The 21912-nt window shown below is 35.4% G+C and overlaps 1 protein-coding gene across 5 annotated transcripts in view; it reads left to right on the top strand.

The window, feature by feature from the left end:
- The window catches only part of LOC143738308 (NACHT, LRR and PYD domains-containing protein 12-like), a 159068-nt gene extending 138010 nt beyond the window's left edge, over nt 1-21058 (top strand). For 2 of the 5 annotated variants that reach the window (XM_077230399.1, XM_077230398.1), the window contains exons 3-13: nt 354-467; nt 2200-2313; nt 3824-3937; nt 7096-7191; nt 7376-9103; nt 10442-10522; nt 10956-11129; nt 12522-12695; nt 14964-15137; nt 19580-19753; nt 20242-21058. In XM_077230399.1, the coding sequence (XP_077086514.1) occupies nt 354-467; nt 2200-2313; nt 3824-3937; nt 7096-7191; nt 7376-9103; nt 10442-10522; nt 10956-11129; nt 12522-12695; nt 14964-15137; nt 19580-19753; nt 20242-20248 (2950 nt within the window). In that variant the 3' untranslated portion in view covers nt 20249-21058. Of the gene's footprint in view, nt 1-353; nt 468-2199; nt 2314-3823; nt 3938-7095; nt 7192-7375; nt 9104-10441; nt 10523-10955; nt 11130-12521; nt 12696-14963; nt 15138-19579; nt 19758-20241 lie in introns of those variants that run through there. The other 3 variants (XM_077230400.1, XM_077230402.1, XM_077230394.1) reach the window with 3 other exon arrangements.
- Nucleotides 21059-21912: the final 854 nt, after the last annotated feature.

The following is a 21912-nucleotide window of genomic DNA, read 5'->3' as shown; positions in this document are numbered from 1 at the left end:
CTTCTTACTTCTTCATACCACAATAACATTAATAAAACTTCATCTATGAACGTGATTTCCCGTCGATTGCTTTCCGTCAGCTGTGTAAGGTGAAGACGAAAATTTCTATGATTCCACACTCATTCACTGTGTCGTTAAACTGTGCCTTTGTTTTGTATACGGGATCTTTAGCGGTGGAACTTGCCGTAATAATGTGCCTTTATACAATATGAAATATGACATAAAAAGATCATAAAGTTTCCTCAAAGTGCTTTTTGATGCAAGATGAATGTTTATATTATAAATATGGTTCCTATTATACAGAATGAACACAGTAATCTAAAGGATTAAACTGAATCTGTTCTCTGTTCCAGTTCAGTCCAGCAGAAGAGCTCAAACCCAGAGTCCAGCTGTGTGTCTATGAAGAGTAACCAGTCTATGGATCCACCACTAGCATTTAAGTGTGGAGACAAACGGCCTTATATCAGGTACTCAGAATAACATTTCTATTAAAGATGTGCTTATAGTATTAGATTTTTGTATTAGAACAGGTTTATTAAAAGAGGAGACGCGAAATGACTTTCAATAGATGGAGATGTATTCGTCCACCGAATCTCTCATACAAATATCTGACAGTTCTATTAAATTATCACCGTTTTGTCCATAAACCATAATAATTCAATATTAATCAGATGAATATTCTGGGCACGGTAGTTGGTAGGACTGGGCGATACAGCAAATGATTTTCAGTGATATAGCCTTTGAGGTTTGGTTGAGGTTTCTTTAAATTTGTTCTGACATACCCTATTGGCCCAAAGGTTAAAGGGACTTGTTACAAAATCCTGTATAGGAAATACACATAGTGGAATTTTTACAGAAGAGATTTCAGTTTGTTCTTCCTTTTTTGAAACTCTTGAAAAGCTTTTTTTACTATATTGTAATTTTACCTCTAAATTTTTGGATAATGTCTTTAATTTGCTTTCAATTATGAATAATCATAGCTATTCCTTAGTTTTATAAAATATCCTGTTTTTGAAGAATATATTAAATCCTGAGTGTCGACTGCAAAGATAAAGTTGACGATGCTGACTTGCCATCTTCGCAGTAGTGAACGTGCCTATAGAAATAAATGCACACTTCATACGAATTAGCCTACATAAACAGAGAGAAGCCCATTTCTTGTCGTTTTTAATTGTTTTGTTTAAAAGTAGACATTTCAAGCTTTCTATATATATATATATATATATATATATATATATATATATATATATATATAGCCTACTTCTCAGGTCTGTGAGGCAAGTATCTTATACGCTGAGTTTCGGTTGATTTATGAAACGCGCTCCAGTTCACGCGCCGGCTCCTTCATGTCCTGATTATATTTTGTACTATATTTGCTTCTTATTTATTAATCCAGGCAATTTGATGATGAAACATTGATTAAAATTAAGTAAAAATCGAATGTTATTTTTGCTTGAAATGCCCATCCCTAGTGCCTACACCGTCCCTTCTCATTAGGTCGGAACCCGAAATACTGCCAAACTGCAGAAGTCGTGGTCTTCGAGACCAGGTCACTCGGTGCGCAACTTGCCATCTTTCCCGCTCTCTCTCTCTCTCTCTCTCTCTCTCTCTCTCTCTCTCTCTCTCTCTCTCTGTCACGTGATGACAACCACACAAGCATTTTTAGGCATTAAATAAATTATATTTAACATTTAATCCTTGTCTCCTATATAAGTGCATTGCATTTTTTTAATAATTTTTTTTTAATGACAGTATTGAAACTGATACCGTTGCTATTTTAAGACCCCGCGGTATACCTTATTACCGTATTACCGCCCAACCCTAATCTCCAGTTAAGTGCTCTCCTGATTTACATCTTGGAGTCTATTCCATTTGAAATCTTGCTTTTTTGGATGTTAGTAAGTGTGGTGTGACTAATGATATAGTTATGCTCTCTGCCTCGCTTTGTAAATGTGCAATACAATTTTTAAAAGGATAGTAAAGTCATTTATGGCGCTAAACATTTCTATAACATTTCTAATACCTTCCTTTCTAGATGATATGTGTACATAATGACTAATCAGACTATAATAAAAAGATTATAAAGTTTCCTCAAAGTGCTTTTTGATGCAAGATGAATGTTTATATCAATATGGTTCCTATTATACAGAATTAACACATTAGTCTAAAGGATTAAATTTAATCTGTTCTCTGTTACAGTTCAGTCCAGCAGAAGAGCTCAAACCCAGAGTCCAGCTGTGTGTCTATGAAGAGTAACCAGTCTATGGATCCACCACTAGCATTTAAGTGTGGAGACAAACGGCCTTATATCAGGTACTCAGAATAACATTTCTATTAAAGATGTGCTTATAGTATATGGTATATGGATATGGTGATGTCAATAGATGGAGATTTTTCTACATAGTTTATCTGTTTGTAAATGTATCCATGCAGCGCAGGACTGCTTAAACACCATAGAGCAGCAAAGAAACATTGGATTGATGAGAACAAAGGCGGGACATGTTTGATAAGTTTTTAAAAGCACAATAAACTGCGACAGAGAACTGAATTCGGTACTGGCTGGCGGCTTCCTGTGGTGCACATCTAAAGCGCACTCGTGCTGAATTCAGTTCAGCCAGACCGGTCAAATACACACATTTATGTGTCAAAATGAAAAGAAATTATCATTACATGGATCCATGTATAGGGTCTTAAAGTGACAGCAGCCTCATATAATCATGTCATTGGTAATCAAACAACAGAAAACAAAGAAAAATAAAATGGTTCACCGACTTTGAAAACCCCTGCATTAGAATAAAGGGAAAGTTTAGCTCGAAGGGTTAAAATGATTAAATAGTATTAATTGTAATTACCTGATTCATTTGGGAAAATTTATCAATTCAAGGAACCTTGAAGGAATCAATTTTGGATAATTAATCAATGTATTCGTCCACCGAATCTCTCATACAAATATATGTTGTGATTTTACCTCAGTATTTTTGGAGAATGTATTTAATTGGCTTTCAATGAAAAATAATCATAGTTATTCCTTAGTTTTAAAAAAAATCCTGTTTTTGAATAATATATTAAATCTCCAGTTAAGTGCTCTCCTGATTTACATCTTGGAGTCTATTCCATTTAAAATCTTGCTTTTTTGGATGTTAGTAAGTGTGGTGTGACTAATGATATAGTTATGCTCTCTGCCTCGCTTTGTAAATGTACAATACATTTTTTAAAAAGACAGTAAAGTAATTTATGTGCTAAACATTTCTAATACCTTCCTTTCTAGATGATAAGTGAACATAATGACTAATTAGACAACTCAGGAAAACTGGTTCACAGGGAAGCACAATTAGACAACATAACTCTGAGACTAATATTTATAATAGATATAGCTGGAAGCAGCGATGACAGAACCAAGCACCGGTGCAACCGCCACCCCGGCATCTTTAGGGCAACTGTACATGACAGGCAATATGCATTTAAACCGGGTAAATGTAAATGGACTGTCATTTGACTACACAGCATTAACAGCAGCAACTGGTGCCACTATCACCATTAACCTAATTATTAAACTAATTAAATAGAACTAAAGACGACAACTCCCATGATTCCTTGCTCATTCAGTGTGTTGCCAAGCTACACCTTTGTTTTGAATAAGCGATCTTTGGTGGCAAAACTAACATAATGTGCCTTTAATTATAAAATGAAATATTAAAGAAAAAGATCATAGTTTCCTCAATGCCTTTTGATGCCAGATGAATGTTTATATCAATGTGGTTCCTCTCATACAGAATGAACACATTAGTCTAAATAATTAAACTAAATCTGTTCTCTGTTACAGTTCAGTCCAGCAGAAGTGCTCAAACCCAGAGTCCAGCTGTGTGTCTATGAAGAGTAACTGCTCTATGGATAAGCCACTGGCATTTAAGAATGGAGACAAATGGCCTTATATCAGGTACTCAGAATAACATTTCTATAAAATGTGCTTATAGTATTAGAATTTTGTATAAGAACCGTTTTTTTTAAAGAGGAGGTGAGGATTTTTCTACATAGTTTATCTGTTTGTAAATGTATCCATGAAGTGCAGGACTGCTTATACACCATAGAGCAGCAAAGAAACATTGGATGAATGAGAAGAAAGGTGGGACATGTGTGATGTGTTATTAAAAGCACAATAAATCGTGACAGAGAACTGAATTCGGTACTGGCTGGTGGCTTTCGGTGGAATAATGGAAGAATATATAGAAGTATTGTATTTGAGGTAAAAGGTGTATCTGCGAGGGCTGTGCATCTCCATAACTGAGGCTGATGTGATGAGTATCTCAAACAAGGGTGTAACTTTGGTTTGAGAAGTTGGGGGGACACAAAATGGGGGAATTTTTTTTATTTGAATCCCATTTCCTGCATTTACATACATTTAGGGTCTATGGTGATACAAAATCCAGGAAATAATTAAGTTGATTTATAATGATAAATTCTGCCAAAAATAAAAGTAGGCTACTAAACTATGTATAACAAAAATATTCCTTACTTTTTTATTGTTTAATAGGGGCCGATTGCCAAGACTTGAGAGAATCATTTTATAAAGTCAAAAATGTTCACAATTAATGTTTTGTGTGTAAATAAAATTGAAATTATGTGAGACCCAATTTCCACTGTAATGTAAAAACAACATAAAGACATTATATTTTAAATAATTGTTTAATAGCATCTTTTTATGAATGAAGGCCAGTATCACTGATATTAATATAGCTACTGATTTCTTGATGAAAAGGATTTTCCCCCCAAATTTGAAACATTTATTAGGCTTCAAAAATATAACAACTTTTAATTTAAGTGAACTTTAAACAATCCTCACATAAAGCCATAATAAATGTCATATTTACCTGTGCGCTTCCTGTCTAACAGGTACGAAATATACAGAAATTGAATAAGGTTATCAAATAGTCTGCACTGCATAAATTATAAATTAAATATAGATTAATCCTTATTAAAGCTACAAACGTTCTTTAGACAAGATCAGTGAGTAATTTGCTCTATTCCCCTTTGTTCTTTGGTTAACTTCACTGACAGAGAATTGGCTGCTGTCCCTTTAAAATCTGTCGCTGATGACAGGATCTTTCGCATTTAATTTTCTCATTTACTCTTGACGTTCATTTAAGATTTTATTTAACTCATTTAAGACTGTTCTTGTGAGGATACAATAAACAAAATGGATATTTTGGCATAAATGTGTGATATTATTCAAGGGCAAAAGAGAACTGGATTCTGGCGCGTTGTCTGTGAATGTCCTGACGGACAGACAGCACGCCAGAATCCAGTCCTCTTTCACGCTTGAATAAGCGCAATACCTGCTAATTAGAACTTTCCGTGAGCTATTTTTAGAGTGTGGACTATGGTGTGGACGCGACCTACCTGGACGTGGACACGCGCATCGGCACAGGCTATCTCCTGCTCCTCAGTGGCAGTGACTGCGTGCGGTTAAAAAAAATCATAACAAAAGAACTTGAAGGGGGGGGGGGGGCACAAACTGGATTTTGAAAAGTGGGGGGGACATGTCCCCCCTGTCCCCATAGGAAATTATGCCATTGATCTCAAAGCATAGCATACGATACATTTAAAGATACATATGAAGCAGCTGCGATACGATTTACCCCTATTACAATGCAGTGTGATCTGATTTTGATTCAACAATGCGATTTAATACAACACAATGCAATGGAAAAAAATATGATGCAATGTAATTCAATATAGTACAGATAGTTCGCTTTTATTTTTTTTGGTTCAGACAGACAGCAAATCATAAATTAACTTATGTGCTTCTGAATTGTGTAGCCTATTGTGTTTTTCTAAACATTGTATTTGTAATTATTTGGTGGAAGATGCAACTCTACCTGCCATGTTAATGTATATTCTACTATGTCAGTGGATCCCCAACTTTTTTACTTCAAGGCCCCCCTCCTCTCCGAATCAATACTGCAAGATGGATTTATACCCTCAGTTTTCTTTTTTTGCAAACATAATTCTCAGACATTATTTACAACTTAAAAGTACTTTATCTGCTCCTATATAGCTACTGTAACTTAAATAAGCTCAAGTCAACCTGCCATTCCAAGCAAGACCACAAGGAGATGTCAAAGGACTGAATACAATACGGATACATTATGAAATATTAAACTCACCAAAAAAAAAAAAAAAAAAAAAAACATTGACAGTTCACCTGATAGAACTTCTCTAAAACATGCCTCTTTGGTGGGTATCCGTTATAAAACACCAACAGATCATTGACAACTATGCAAATATATACTAATGTTTTTTTACATTTATATAGCGCTTCTTGGCACTCAAAGCGCTTTACATAGAAGGGGGGAATCTTCTCGAACAATAGAATAGAACTGTGTTCATTAAGGAAATACGATGTTAAAGCGATCATTGAGCCAAGAGCGCAGTTACACAATTTGTTTTGATGTCTTTCTGTGGTTGAAACAATTCTTCTGATGTTTATTTGATGCTATAAATTAACTAGAAGGATAATAGTGCACGGACAAATAGGCCTACACACAGAATTATATCTCACAGTGTGAGAGGCGCCTCTGTGCGCTTTGAGTGTGCAGCTCATAAAACAGTCCGCATACAGAAGTGTTCTCTTTCGTCTTGCGCTTAAAGAATGCTATCAAGAAGAATCGATTTTCTATTCCTAATTCTACTAACTAGCCTATAAAAAATATTTCATTCATGTTATTGCATGTGAATAAATATGTGTATAACTATAGGGCTATGTGAAATGTCATTTTTTGATATTGACGATTTTCGTCTGGAAACAGACTGTTATATTCGACATCGCGATACTTGTGAGACACCGTTGATATACGATAATATCATCATATCGCACAGCCCTTGTACGAGTATGAATCTGCCACTAAATTTAAAAAATGTGGAAAAACACAGCCTGATCTCAGGTATATAATTTCTGTAAAAGTTATGCTTATAGTGTTTAATTTTTATGAAATTGTTATTAATATACAGCAGTGCATTTACACACTGTAAAAGTTGTTGGTAAGTTACTCCGTTAATGACACAATTACATCAATATCTGTTTTATTCTGATTTAAGGTCAAATCTTCCATCCAGACCAGTTAAAAACAAAACTGTGTTCAATCCTCTGATTCAACCACCAGACTTTAATGAAAACATGTATCCTGGTTTCAGGTAAAATATAGGACTTCTGTTGTTTTTGTTTAGGTGTTGCAATACACATCACTCAATACTAATAATTGAAAGAAACCCAATGATGTTCTGTGTCCCTTAATACAACAAACAAATCATCCATTTTGTTATTTATGGCTTTTTACTTCACTGACATTTGTAATAATCTGGTATTTTAATCTTACAGTCATGACTCTGAACTTCCTGAAGTCTTCAACACGTTGAGATCAAATCTGAGAAAGAAGTTTGAGTGTTTGTGTGAGGGAATATCAAACCAGGGAAACCCAACACTCCTGAATGAGATCTACACAGATCTCTACATCACAGAGAGTGAAAGTGGAGGGATCAATAATGAACATGAAGTAAGACAGATTGAGAGACAGTCCAGGAGAGCAGAAACAGAGGACACACCTATCAAATGCAGTAACATCTTTAGATTTTTACCTGGACAAGACAAACCCATCAGAACTGTGCTGACAAAGGGAGTCGCTGGCATTGGAAAAACAGTCTGTGTGCAGAAGTTCATCCTGGACTGGGCTGAAGGGAAAGAGAATCAGGGCGTCCAACTCATATTTCCACTCGCTTTCAGAGAGCTCAACTTGATGAAGGACAAAACACTCAGTCTTTCAGATCTTCTTCATCGCTTTTTCCCTGAAACCAGAGAAATGGACATATCCAGTGATGAGTATAAAGTTTCATTCATCTTTGATGGTCTGGATGAGTGTCGTCTGTCTCTGGATTTTCAGAGCAATGTCAGGTTATTTGATGTGACTGAATCAGCCTCAGTGGACGTGCTGCTGACAAACCTCATTGTGGGGAATCTGCTTCCCTCTGCTCTCATCTGGATCACCTCCAGACCAGCAGCAGCGGATCTCATCCCCTCTGAGTGTGTCCATCGTGTGACAGAGGTACGAGGCTTCAGGGACACACAGAAACAGGAATACTTCAGAAAGAGAATCAGTGATCAGAGTCTGGCTGACAGGATCATCTCCCACCTGAAGTCATCAAGGAGTCTATTTATTATGTGTCACATCCCAGTGTTCTGCTGGATCTCAGCCACTGTTCTAGAGAAGATGTTGAGTGAAGCAGAGAGTGGAGAGATTCCCAAGACTCTCACTCAAATGTACACACATTTCCTGATCATTCAGACCAACATCAAACATGAGAAGGACTATGAGAAGAAAGTGAAAGATGAAGACATGATTGTCAAACTAGGGAAACTGGCTTATCAGCAGCTTGTGAAAGGCAACCTGATCTTCTATGAGGAAGACCTGAGAGAGTGTGGCATTGATGTGACAGAAGCATCAGTTTACTCAGGATTGTGCACTCAGATCTTCAGAGAGGAGTTAGGCTTGTGTCAGGGGAAAGTCTTCTGCTTTGTTCATCTGAGCATTCAGGAACATCTAGCAGCTGTATATGTGCATCTCTCCTTTATAAAAAATAACATCAATGTGTTTGACCAGATTACCAAACCAACTAATGGAGACAAAGTTTCACTATCTGATCTCCATCAAAGAGCTGTGGATGATGCTTTAGACAGTAGAAATGGGCATCTGGACCTTTTCCTTCGTTTCCTTCTGGGTCTATCACTGGAGTCTAATCAGAGTCTCTTACAAGAACTAATGACACATACAGGAAGAAGCTCTCACAGCAATGAGAAAACAATTTGCTATATTAAAGAAAAGATCAGTGACAATCCCTCTCCAGATAAATACATCAGTCTGTTTCACTGTCTGAATGAACTGGGTGATCTTTCACTAGTAAATGAAGCTCAACCTCATATGAGCTCTGGAGGATTACGTAATGTGAAACTCTCCTCATCCCAGTGGTCAGCTTTAGTTTTTGTGTTGTTGACCTCAGAGCGGACAATGCATGAGTTTAAGCTGTACAACTTAATTGGAGCTGAAAATTATCAGTAAGTAACACTGAGTACAATCATTACAGTCTAAAACATTATAAAAAAAGAGAAACTAAGAGATCAGGGGTTTATAAATCACAGGGCAAAGATTGTTTCTTGGGATATTGTACATAATTTGAAGGTGCTTCTCAAACGGAATTAAGTCCTAGTAAGGCTGCAAATATCCTTAATTCATCTCCTTTTGAAGGATGCATTAAGTGTATCCTTCGTGTCCTTCAATCTCCCACAATCCTTTGCACACCTTCCAGTTCAGGAAAAAACTGATGAAAAATTAGTCGGCACAGAGCTTATTTGAGTTCATTATGAAATTTAAGTCAAAATTATTGTTTTTGGAGATGAAGGCATGTTATCTTTTGTTTTGGTATAAAAATCACTTCACACTAAACTGGCAATAATGTAAGGCACTGGGACACAGACAGCTGTCATTCACTGTATTGCATTAATAAAAAAGCCAGTTAATATAAAGCTTTTTAAAGGTGCAGTGTGGAATTTTTAGCGTAATCTATTGGTGAGTTTACGAATTGCAACCAACAAAAGTTACAGTGGCCAACAGGAAATTCTTACAGGATGAAACTTTTATTCTTAATAAAAACATAACGGTTCATTATGCAAGGTCTTTATACACCACTGAAAACATAGTTATGGATCTTATATTGCATTTCTGTCAATAGATCCTCATAAATATTACACTTTGCACCTTTAATACAATGTCTTTTCCCTAAAATTTTAGTTTTAATAGTATTTTAGTGCCGTAATCGTGGGGGGTGGTAGCGTGTGGTGGAGCCATGCGCACCTACTAGACAGTCTCATTCTAGTGTTTAATGCTGAGGATTCAAGCCTACACACTTCTGGACTAGGAAAGACAACCTCATTAGGAAGCAGCCTTCTGTTTGAGGAGCACCCAATATCAACATATGGGAGACACGGTACTTCCGGGAGAGGTGGGATGTCTGATTGTGGGAGTGAATCCGTTAAATTATTGTTCTGTGAATAACTCATGAAATAGTGATGGTTGACAAATAACCATAACGCATGGGACAAAAAAATCTGGTATGTCAAAATAGACCTGTTCAGTAGGTGTTGTAGTGTAAATAATGACTAATAGACATTCCACAGCAATATTAACAATAAAAATAAAAATCAAATGTGTTGGCCGAATACGTTAAGTAGCTTCTACAGTTCAATACTAAAAAATGTTTTTACCTACGCTTCATAAAGCAGTGCGTTATTTAAAAAAATATTTGAGTGTTTAGTTAGGCATGTAATGTTTCATTTATTATATTAATTATTATTATTATTAGCATTAATAATTAACTTGTTTTTATTTTCAAATAGTGTCACCCTGAAAGCACAAAATACAGCAGATGAAGTTCTTCAGAAGCTACTACCTGTGGTTACAGCAACTAGATCAGCTGAGTAAGTAACACTGAGAACAATCATCGCTGTTAAAACATTACAATTCTTAATTCTAAGTTAATGGTTTAACAAAAAAATATAATTATCACACTTCAGCTTTTAAACCCTCGACCTTGTGACTTAGTTTGTGATCTACACAACTACATTTACATTTGTGTGAGAAATTTATTTCCAAATATATACATTTATAATGTATGTATATAAACATTTATATTTAGACTTTTATATATTATTTTCATTTAAAGAAATATCAGTTATATCATTTTTATTTAATCTTTCTCTCTCACATAGACAATCTCTTAGAATAACAGTAAAACTAATTGATATGTTGAATTAATTGTTTAAAATTTTTTTCCTAAAACTATTAGGAACAAAAAAAGATTTTTTTTCTATTTTGATATGAGAGTGATCAGAGTGTCATTGTTCTCTACAGGTTTTATAATTGTGGTGTCACAGATAAGGGTTGTGCTGCTCTGGCTTCAGCTTTGAGATCAAATCCCTCACACCTGAGAGAACTGGTTCTGTCTAAGAATGATCTAAGAGACGCAGGAGTGAAGCAGCTCTCGGTTGTACTGGAGAATCCCCACTGTAAACTTGAGAAACTGTGGTAAGTTCATATGTGACTCTTTAATGTGACTATTTATTGAAATTGCAAAATTCACAGTGACAAAGTAACATCCAAATGGAATAAAATGCAGGGAAATTACTATTTTTACATTAGTTACAAGCAAAGCTATTGAACCATGATCAAATTCATCAAATTGATATCACGCCTGTTCATATGAATTAAGAGAATAAAAATTTCTCTGTTTGAAGCGTTCATGTGATTGATCTCTTAAATTATTGAAGACATGAGCTGCTCCTCATTTAGGTGATACTGCTGTACTGATAGCACTTTACTTTAAACACACTCTATTTCAGCAGTCAGGATTAACACTGCCCATTAATTTTAATCGGAGAACTGGATAATATAGAGATATTGAGGTTTAAGAGCCACATTGTGTCAATGTCGCAGATTATGACATGGTGAATAGTGAATAATTACAGCCCAATTTAACAATAAAATACACTGCATAGTCATTGTAATAAGTTTACACATAAAGGCTTTTTTTTTTATTACGGGGTAGATATTAGTAATTTGTTTTGAAAGCTAAAGTGCAGCTGTTTTAGTTTGTGCTTTCATGTTTCAAGTCAAGTTAAAGTATTGCAACTTTTTTCTAAATACTGGGGAAATATACTCTTGTTCCATGTAGTTACAGGGTAAGTGTAACATCTACAGGCTGTAAATTAAAATGGTGCTTGTTACCCTCTTGTTACATGTAGTTATAGGGTAAGTGCAATAAAAACTGAAACACAATCTGATATCACCCAGAAACCTTTATTTGAAAAACAACTTATTAGAAAACAGATTTACAACACTTCTTATTCGTTTCTCTTGCTTGGCTTCTTCCTCCTTGTTGTTTTCCAAATAAGGGTTTCCGATTCAGTGAAATCACTTTAAACACTTTAACTCTTTCTCCCTGCCTTGCCTTGCCCTGCTGCACCCACTCCCTCCCTTCTCACAGCCGTCCACACACATTTAAGTTGATTTTTCTGAATGATTGAGGGGCAGACTTGAGCATAAAATTCATGACTCTTTAATGTTCACTACTTAAACCTCTCCTGTTACAATTTTTATATATTTTTATGTTATATACAGTTTTAATTTGCTATAACGGTTTTTATATAATATTTCTCTTACACATGCTTAATCTCTTGGAACAGTGACCTATTGAATTAATTGTTTAACCAATTGAAGTGTTTTGTTTTAAAGAGATACAGTACAAATTATAAACAAAATTAGTATTTTTTTTCCTGCTTGAGTTTGACTGCAGATGTGTTATGATTATGCTCTGTGACAGACCAAGATGCATCTAACATGGTGATTTGAGCTTATGTTATTGTTTTCTCTGTAATAATTAAGTCTCTGTTGATCTGAGAGTGTCATTGTTCTCTACAGGTTTTATAATTGTGGTGTGTCAGATGAAGGTTGTGCTGCTCTGGCTTCAGCTCTTAGATCAAACCCCGCACACCTGAGAGAACTGAATCTGTCTGAGAACAAACTAGGAAACTCAGGAGTGAAACTGATCTCTGCTGTACTGGATAATCCTCGCTTTAAACTGGAGGAACTGAGGTAAGATTATATGAGACTCGCATTAATCTAAGTCACTGTGATTTTTATAATTTAATTTATTCCTAAAGTAACAAAATGGAATACGGGATTCAAACTTATTACATTTATGGCTGTCACTAACGATTATTTTGGTAATCGATTAACCGGATAATTTTTTGTGGTAATAAAAATTGACAAAAGCAAACAATAGCCTTTAAAATTACTTAAAATACATTTATAAAAAAAATGGGGCAATAATATTTAGTTCAAATAAAGTATCAAAAGTAAATCATTATGGTTTTATAAAACAACACAGTTAAAATACACAATATACATTGTTTAAACAATCACATTATGGATTATTACAAGTGCCTTCAGAGCGTGCCAACAGCCTGGTGATTGTTGTTGTCCCACTTTACAGCAGATCAAATCCCTATTTTTTATAGGCCAAATGACATGAACATTTTAATCTTTAATATTTGACAACTTCTTTATGACAGAAATGCTACAGCCACTGTAATTTTTCGAACAAGAATATTTGGACAGCAAACATGCAAACTCAAACTCAGAGATTAAACTTTTATTTTTAAATTGCAATGAACCGTTTGCATATTTCAAAAGATAATGACATTCTCATGTGTTGGCGTAGGTTTATAACCTGTTAAATTTGATGAAATGGCGCACATTGTGTTCCCAGATGAATACTATAAGCCCTAAAGTCACAGCACTGAGATTGAGTTAGAGACGCTTCACGTATATAAATGATTATAGTTTATGTGGAGCAGCATTCACTGTGAATGAAGCCATTCTTAGATGCTGAGAAATATAGCAGCTTTGAGAATTATTATACCAACAGGTAGGGGTGTCGAAATTAATCGTTTCTACGATGCATCGCGATGCAGACGAGGACGATTCGGTTATCGGTTCAGTAATAGACCATAACCGGTTATAATGTACTGACGCTTTTCTGACGTCATTTGTCACGTATGTGCTTTGTCGTGATACCATACACTGGCAGAGAGGCGAAATGTGTGCGCATAATTAAAAATGCTCCAGCTACTTTAAAAGCCTACATCTGGACACATTTCGGCTTTTATGAACAACCTGGTAAGCACGACCTGGAGAAGACACGCGCTGTGTGCGCTCATGTCACGCACAAAAAGAATAGGCAGGAGGTAATAGCTATATTAACTTGATAAACAATGTTAGCCGTGTTCACCCCGAGCTGTTACGCCTGGCAGAGCCGGACTGCTTTAGAGTAAGAGAATGAGCTTCAACGTCAGCCGAATCCGCAGCCAAAACAAATAATCCACCCGCCTCAATATTGTTCTCTGATTTAAGTATTCGCTGCCAGGCGATGGTGAAATTACAATTATTCTGTGTTGTTACGGGTGATTATAAATGATCGTCATCTTCAACAGTGAACTCTCGACGGTTGATGCGCGCGCCACTAATGGTGACATATACACTGATGAATGACCGCTGCTTTTAAATAAACATTTCTTTAAAACAAAATTGATTTGATTAAATTTTATTTTCTTAATGGGATAAACAGGCCTTTGAAATTCAAACTGGAATGTCACTGTTTCTGTCACTGCGACTTCCCGAACAGACGAACACACGCACGGATCACTTTTAAAGTATATTTGAAAATTGAGAATGCGGTGCATCGAAATGCATTGTGATACCGAATTGAACTGAATCGATGATATGATAATCGTAACCGAACCGTGAGACCAGTGTAGGTTCACAGCCCTACCAACAGGGTATATATTTATTCAATTGAATCATAGCCTCGCCTTTAAAAAACGTTCTAATAATGCGGTTCATAGATTCTCGTCCTTGAAATTAAACACTTCCAGTATTTTGCCGGTTACTTGACATGGGTAAATTTCATTTGAGGATTTTTTTAAATCAAGTACTCAAAATTAAAAGAGGAATTGTGAAAGCCCTAATTACATCCATTAAAACAATTGGGAGTCAACATGATTACCATTAATTAATTTAATATCACATCTGTTTAAATAAAGTGTAAAACGTGCAAGAAGGTGGCTGGCCGCACGTGGATTCAGTTCAGACTCTTCATCACTCTTATAGTTCTTCATTCATCTTGTTTCTACTTGCACTAAATATGTCAAATGTAAATCATTCACACATCTTTACAATGAAAACATAAAAGATTAGATAATTGATTACTTGCAAGAGTATATATGTCATGTATATATTAGTCTGTTGATTCAATCTGTGTTTCTGATCTGAGAGAGTAAAGAGTGTAATTTTTCTTTAAAGGTTGTGGAAGTGTGGTGTGTCAGATGAAGGCTGTGCTGGTCTGGCTTCAGCTCTGAGATCAAACCCCTCATACCTGAGAAAACTGGATCTGTCATTTAATAATCTAGGAGACTCAGGAGTGAAGCTGCTCTCTGCGGGACTGGAGAATTCTCACTGTAAACTGGAGGAACTAGGGTAAGATCATCTCTACCATAAAGACTCACAGTGAATAAGGATTAATATGTATTTGGTGCGTACAAAATATCCTTAGAATAAGCCCCATCCGGCAGTTTAGCAAGAGATTCCCGTTTGAACCGTCCGATTCTGTCGGCGATAGATAGCAAGGGTGAAGAGTCTACCCGAAAAGGAACATTTAGATCTAATATATTAATATCCCTCAAAAGAAAGTAAAACCAAGATTTAAATAAGCCCAACAAACGCAGGTTAAAGTGAAGAGTTCTTTTTTTTTATCACAAATATATTTATGTAAATCAACTTACCTTGTAATGCTTGTGCAAACAGACCACCCTTTCAAAAGCATAAGCATCGCCTCAAAATGAGTAGCTGCAGCTAAAAAAAGGGAAAGTAGTGTATGGACTGTCACCATATCAGATACTACACCACATGATAATCGTGACCAAAATAATTAATGATAACAATATATATGACCATATCAATGTAAATCTTGAAAAAATAATGTTCTCAGTCAAATTCATCTTTACTTTGTTTATTTTGTGTTTTTTTTGTTTTGTAGAATCACATCATTGCATAACAAATGAACAATTACACTTAATGGCAACCAGTTTGAAATAACGGTAACACTTAATGATAAGTATACAGTAACTATAACTAGAGTTGGGTATTGTTTGAATTGTACCGAATTTGATTTCCATTCTGCTTATAGTTTCAGATTCTTATCAGTTCCTAATTTCAATTCCAATAAGTAAAAAAAAAACAACAACTTCAAAATCATTCACTTTTTGCAAAACATTTAATTTTAGCTGAAAATCATGAACAAAAATCTACAGGCTAAAGAACACTTATGCAAGGAACGTTTGCCTGTGGTTTAAAAATACCATAGAAAAACAATTAGCCTAACTAATATAACATTTCAAACATTAACCCTCTAGGCGCCACGGTCGAGTTTACTCGACAAGATCGCGCACTGAATAAAACGGACGATTTATTTCAAATTGGGTGTCAAATTTCGTTCGACCTCCCCTCCACTGGATGGCAGACATGTCATTCTTCACCCCTGACTCAAAAAAACGTAATGTTTCTATACAAAATGTTTGAGTTAGAGCGCATTGAATCAGTGCGATCAAAAGCGGAGCTAGTGTGCGAGTGAGCCATGTTATCAGATCCTCTCCGCAATCGCGGCGACAGTATTGTGGTGGAGACTTTGTCTAATACCACTGGGTATGTTAGACGAGGTCGAAGTATTCATAGGACAGTTAGGAGGCAACGTGGAGGCAGGGTGAGGAGTCGCAATGACAGTAACGTTAGTCCGAGCTGTGCACACTCGGCACGCGCGCGAGGCAGATCTGGCCGCGCTGCTCGTATCATCTCACTCATGATCTGTGCCTTGCCGTGGCGAGTGAGCGTTTGAACTAAACAGGTCTTGTCTACTTGTGTTTGTATGTCATATGAATAATATATATGTGCCCCATACATGGAATCAGAGTGCCTACTGTATTTAGTAAATGGAAAATCTCTACAGCAAAAGTCCAACCACTACATGCATTCGGTTTGTTTCTGCCATTTATTAGTAATGATTTACAGTTTGTTTACTACTTAATATATACCTGAGCATTCAGTATTGTGCAATGTAGCATACAGAAGGTGATGGACATTTTGGGGGGAAAGAAGTGCTGCATTTTATCATTTAAACGTGACTTTTCATGAAAATTCTATAATCCAAGATTGCCGCCACCATATGACGTCATAATAGGCAAATTAGATGGGAAAATGTAATCCCTACATAAACTTTGGTTCATCCTTAATATTTGTCTAATTTACAGAAAGTCTCTATCTTTTATCACTTTTAATATATAGACTTTTGAAATTAAGATGTCAAAATTGGACGTTTTAGGAAAAAACCTCTGGCGCCTAAAGGGTTAATAGTCAAGTAAACACTCAATTAAAAAAAGAACAAATAAAAAAATTGTAATCACAACAAATAGATACAACCGAACAAAGATACGATTGAAATAAACAGGGTTTTAAGATTTTCAGGTATTTAGGTACAGAAACCGTAATCAAATGTAAAATAACTGTACTTTAACTATATTTGTAATGTATATTTTATTTATTAAGTTATTCAGTCAAGAACAAGTGAATTTAGTCTTTTGTTGTTCGATTAGTGTTATTCTAGAGATTGCAGCAGGTATTTAAAAAAAACTTCTCATGCTTGAATAGTTTAAAATCACATTTTCTGTGAGCGCACTTGGATGTGTGTGCATCACAGAAAACATTGCGAGAGTCGTCTCTCAATAGGCAAGATCTACCTATAGATTTTTCATGGCCAATTCAGATTTTTTACAAGCAAATTGGCCAATTCCGATACCCGCTGCCTTTTTGTTTTGTTTTTCTCATTAAAGCAAATTTATTTGTTGTTAATTTGCTCTATAACAGTCCAAACTGGCCTTAAAAAACTGTAGCCATTTGAAATTAGTCAACCACTGTATTTTTTAATCACAATCCAAACAAAGATGCTACACACATGTAGCATGAGCAGTTGTTTGATTTAAATTAGATAGCATAATTTCAAGACTTAGTGCATATACAGAATGATCTGACTTTAGCTTTGTGACATTGTTACATAAGACATGTACACCTGCATAATACAAAAACAGATGGACTTGCAAGAAAATGCAAATTCACTCTCAGACAGCAGGTGGCGTTTATGGAAAAAAAAAATTTCTTTGGGTGTTTTTATTCCTATATTTCGAGCATCGCGAACAGTGATCTTGTTGTGCCTGGTATTTTTTCTGCTGCCCATCTGCGCTCTCCTCTTTGCGTCTTTTACCATAGCTTTGTAAGATAAAATCCTTCTTTGCTAGACCTGATAATTATTTTGGTATATAATAATATCAATATTAAAAAGTAGAATTAAAAGAGTGGCATTAAAAGGTGTATTTTAACTAATAGTCTAGTTTTCTACCATATAAACAACAATCGAATACAATCAGCAGCTAGGTAACAACTTGCTTTGTGCTTTTTTCTGGTTTCACCTCAATCCAGTCAGAACTAAATTATTTTTTGGTAATTTTTCTACACATTGTCAAATAAATAACCTGAAAATGCTGTAGATTATTAAAGCTAAATCTTGCTAACAACTTTTGCTAAATGGGGTTAGAACACTTATGTTCTAATTTCAGAGGTGTTCTGATTAAATGAATTGTTGGTAACACTTTACAATAAGGTTTGATTTGTTAACATTAATGTATTGGGCTAACTAACATGAACTAACCACGAGCAATGCATGCATTACTGTATATATTAATCTTTGTTAATTTTCGTTAAACAAAAATGAACAGCTGTATTTTTGTTACTTCACAGTGTATTAACTAATGTTAACAAATATAACGTTTTAGGGGTTTAAGGGTTTTAACCCTTTGTTCTGACATGCCATGACATTTGTGTTTATTTCTGTTACTTGTAACATTTTCATGGCTAAAGTCTGATTACATTGTATTCAGCATAAACTGCTGCAATAATATGTGAACAGCATGTATGTACAAGTTTGTAATTTTAAAAAACTAAGTTTATGCGTGGTTTGTAAAAATAAATAAGTCACTGAAATAAGGCAATAAAACCCATATTGATTATTTGTCCATAAGACTTTTGATAACTGAATCACGTAGCCTAGAATATTTGCTTCAAAAGTATGTGAAAATCATCCTTCCCACTCATTTGCATAAAACAATGTATTGATTTAAATATGCCAAATATGTTTTGTGTCAGAAAGCTGTATGCGAGGAGGGCATGAATCATCATGAATATTGATGTTTCACACCTGCAAAGACAAAGCCCCTCCCTAAATGGCCCTATCAGGTGGGACTGTGAGGGAACTTGAACAAAGAATGTGGAGAAATTAAAATAATGGCTTTTTGATTGTTAGGACTTATTTACAACATAATACAAAGATACATTACAAAGGACAAAAAGGCAGATTATCGAACACACGCCTTTGTGCCCTGAAACAGTTCCTGTCATTTCCAAGGTCTTTGCTTTTTCATTTGGCCATGTTCGGGTACAGAGACTCGTGTGAATGTTTAAGTCAGCAGGACTCATCAGTGGCATCTGGTCCCTGTACAAAAACAACAAAACAACTGTGAACATGCTAATGAATCACAATAACTGACCAAATATGGCTTCGGCGGGACAAAAATTTGATTTGGCAGCCACCAAAAAATGTCCAATGCAGGGAAAACCATGCACACACACGCTGGGTTTCTATGTTTTATGGGGACTTTCCATAGAAATAAGGATTTCATAATGTACAAACAGTAATCCCTTAATCTTAACTGATGTATTTTAACAATGTGAACTGAGTATTTGCAGCATTATTATTATTTTTTAAGTGGTCATGTTTAGCTTTGGAGATAACCTTAATGTGTCATTGTTCTCTACAGGTTGATTAGTTGTGGTGTGACATATGAAGGTTGTGCTGCTCTGGCTTTAGCTCTGAGATCAAACCCCTCACACCTGAGAACACTGGACCTGAATGGGAATAAACTTGGAGATTCAGGAGTGAAGCTACTCTCTGATCTGAAGGATGATCCCCATTATAAACTGAAGACACTATGGTAACAATAGTTTTTAACAATTTTCATAATTTTCACTTCAGTAACACCACGTTTGTATATTTTGTCTGAGATAATCAGATAAGTCTTAAATTCAGCTTCAGTTTCTATAGGTCTCTGAAGTTTAAACTTTTTAATTCTGCTCATATTGTTATGACTGATTGTCAAAATAGCTTTTACCCTTTAACTGTCTGTGATAATCTGAGACTTGGGTTGTTATTCTGAGACTTGTTTGTTATTAACTAATACTAAATTTGTAGTGTGTGTAATGATCGTTTCTGCTGGTTCTGTATCAGATGTCCGTTTTGTGAAAGTGATCTTTCATTTATGTTCACTTTGATTCTGTAAAGTGACTTTGAGGATCAGATATATTATCATGTTTGATAATGAATTAATATAGCTTATCTAGTTAGTGCTATGTTTTCTTATGAAAAGATGTGACAGACATAATGTCTCACTGCATAAGTGACGGTTTGTGTGTTTTATTTTAGGTATTAGATTATCATCTGATAGTGAATAACGATCCGCTACAGAGACTCGCAGTCAACAGAATCGACAGAGACTGAAGATACAGTGACTTCACTGTTATAAATTAAGACTTCATTTAGATTTCAACAATACTTTGGCAGACCTGATGAGGTGGCAGTGAAAACACCTTTTGTTTCAGGGCAGAAAAATTGTTTCTTATTCGTAGATTGACCAATTTTATATGTATAAATGCACAGTATAAATTTAAAAAGGTTGGAGTTTTGTGAGAGAAAATATAGAGCCTGAATATGTGTGTTTGTGTTGTACCAGCAGAGGGAGACAAAGACTAATGAAAGATTCATTTACTCACTCTCAAGCCATCCAAGGTGTATATGACTTCTTTTAGTCACTATAGCCGCACTTACTACTGCACTGTGCATATTTACATCATTGTGCTTTAGATTTAGATTTTCTCAGACTACTGTATCCTATTATAATGAATTTGTGTCTTTTTAATTGCCAAATCTAAGAATAGCTATCAGCACATCTTCGTGTAACTACAGTAAAATTTCCTAAAATCTAATTTTTAGGAAAATTATTACAAAACTATAAAGGAAATTGAAAGTGCAGCACCTTTAGCTTGTACTGGCTGTATTGATAAATAATGAATATAATTTCCTTTTTTATGCATTCATGTTTATTTTTACTTATATGAAAAACACTTTCAATTAACATTGTATATAAAATACATCCAGGTTAAATTTTTTCAATATCAGAATTATCTGTGATGATTATATTGGATCTGTGCTGAAATAAACTCACTGCATCTGTCCTGTTAAACAGATTCCCTTATTATCCAGTCATAATATTTGTCTGCATTATTAAAGCTAACTTTTGGTCCTCTGATCAGGATAAGACAAAACCACGTTTTGGAAGATGGATTGATTGTATATTGATTTATTATTTAAATTTGGTTAATTTTGAACAAAATTCTTGTATAGAATAAAGTATCAGTAGTTCTCAAAGAGGCAGACGGGTTAAATCAGGTCTTTGAACACACATACAGACACACAGGTTAGTAATTATAGTGCTTTGGTGTCACTGTAACAGCGGGGTGGCTGCTGAACTGCCTTGCTGTTTTGTTGCAATCACACAAACACAGATACACTATAATCTTTTTTTACATAATATTCATTAGGATATGCAGGATTCTCCAGCCCGTTCTGTTGTGAAGCATCTAAATCATAACCTGGCCCTAGCCAGATGAATTTCGCTCCGCCTAGCTTCACTCACATCCATCTGGAACCGATCCATTGAAATGTGATTTCAGAAGGCTGGGCCTTATCAAAAATCCTTGCATATGATTGGATAAGCCACTTGTCTGTCATCTTTATCGACGTGCTATTTCAACCACTCACACCGAAGCCAACCCGTGACGCTGATGAGAGCGACGCAGGAAAAAACAAAACAGAACAGCCTACATCTTGGATATAGCAGCAGTGCAATCAGCGCAATGTCGGTAAATGATCAATGCCGTCTGTGCCATGAAAATGTGCGGATAAAAGGCAACATTGTGCACAGCAAACTTATTTTTAACAAAGAAGCCAACCAAAAAAGTATAGACGAACGACTTACAGAACTAGGTTTAACATTGTTACAAGTTCAGGTAAGATCATGTCGGATATGCAGTCGGT

Source organism: Siphateles boraxobius, unplaced genomic scaffold (assembly GCF_051911475.1).
Source record: "Siphateles boraxobius isolate OS27281-9 unplaced genomic scaffold, OSU_SipBor_1 143, whole genome shotgun sequence".
In the NCBI taxonomy this organism is placed as follows: domain Eukaryota; kingdom Metazoa; phylum Chordata; class Actinopteri; order Cypriniformes; family Leuciscidae; genus Siphateles; species Siphateles boraxobius.
The sequence above is the reverse complement of the archived record's forward strand: the minus strand, read 5'-3'. Positions and strand labels throughout refer to the sequence as shown.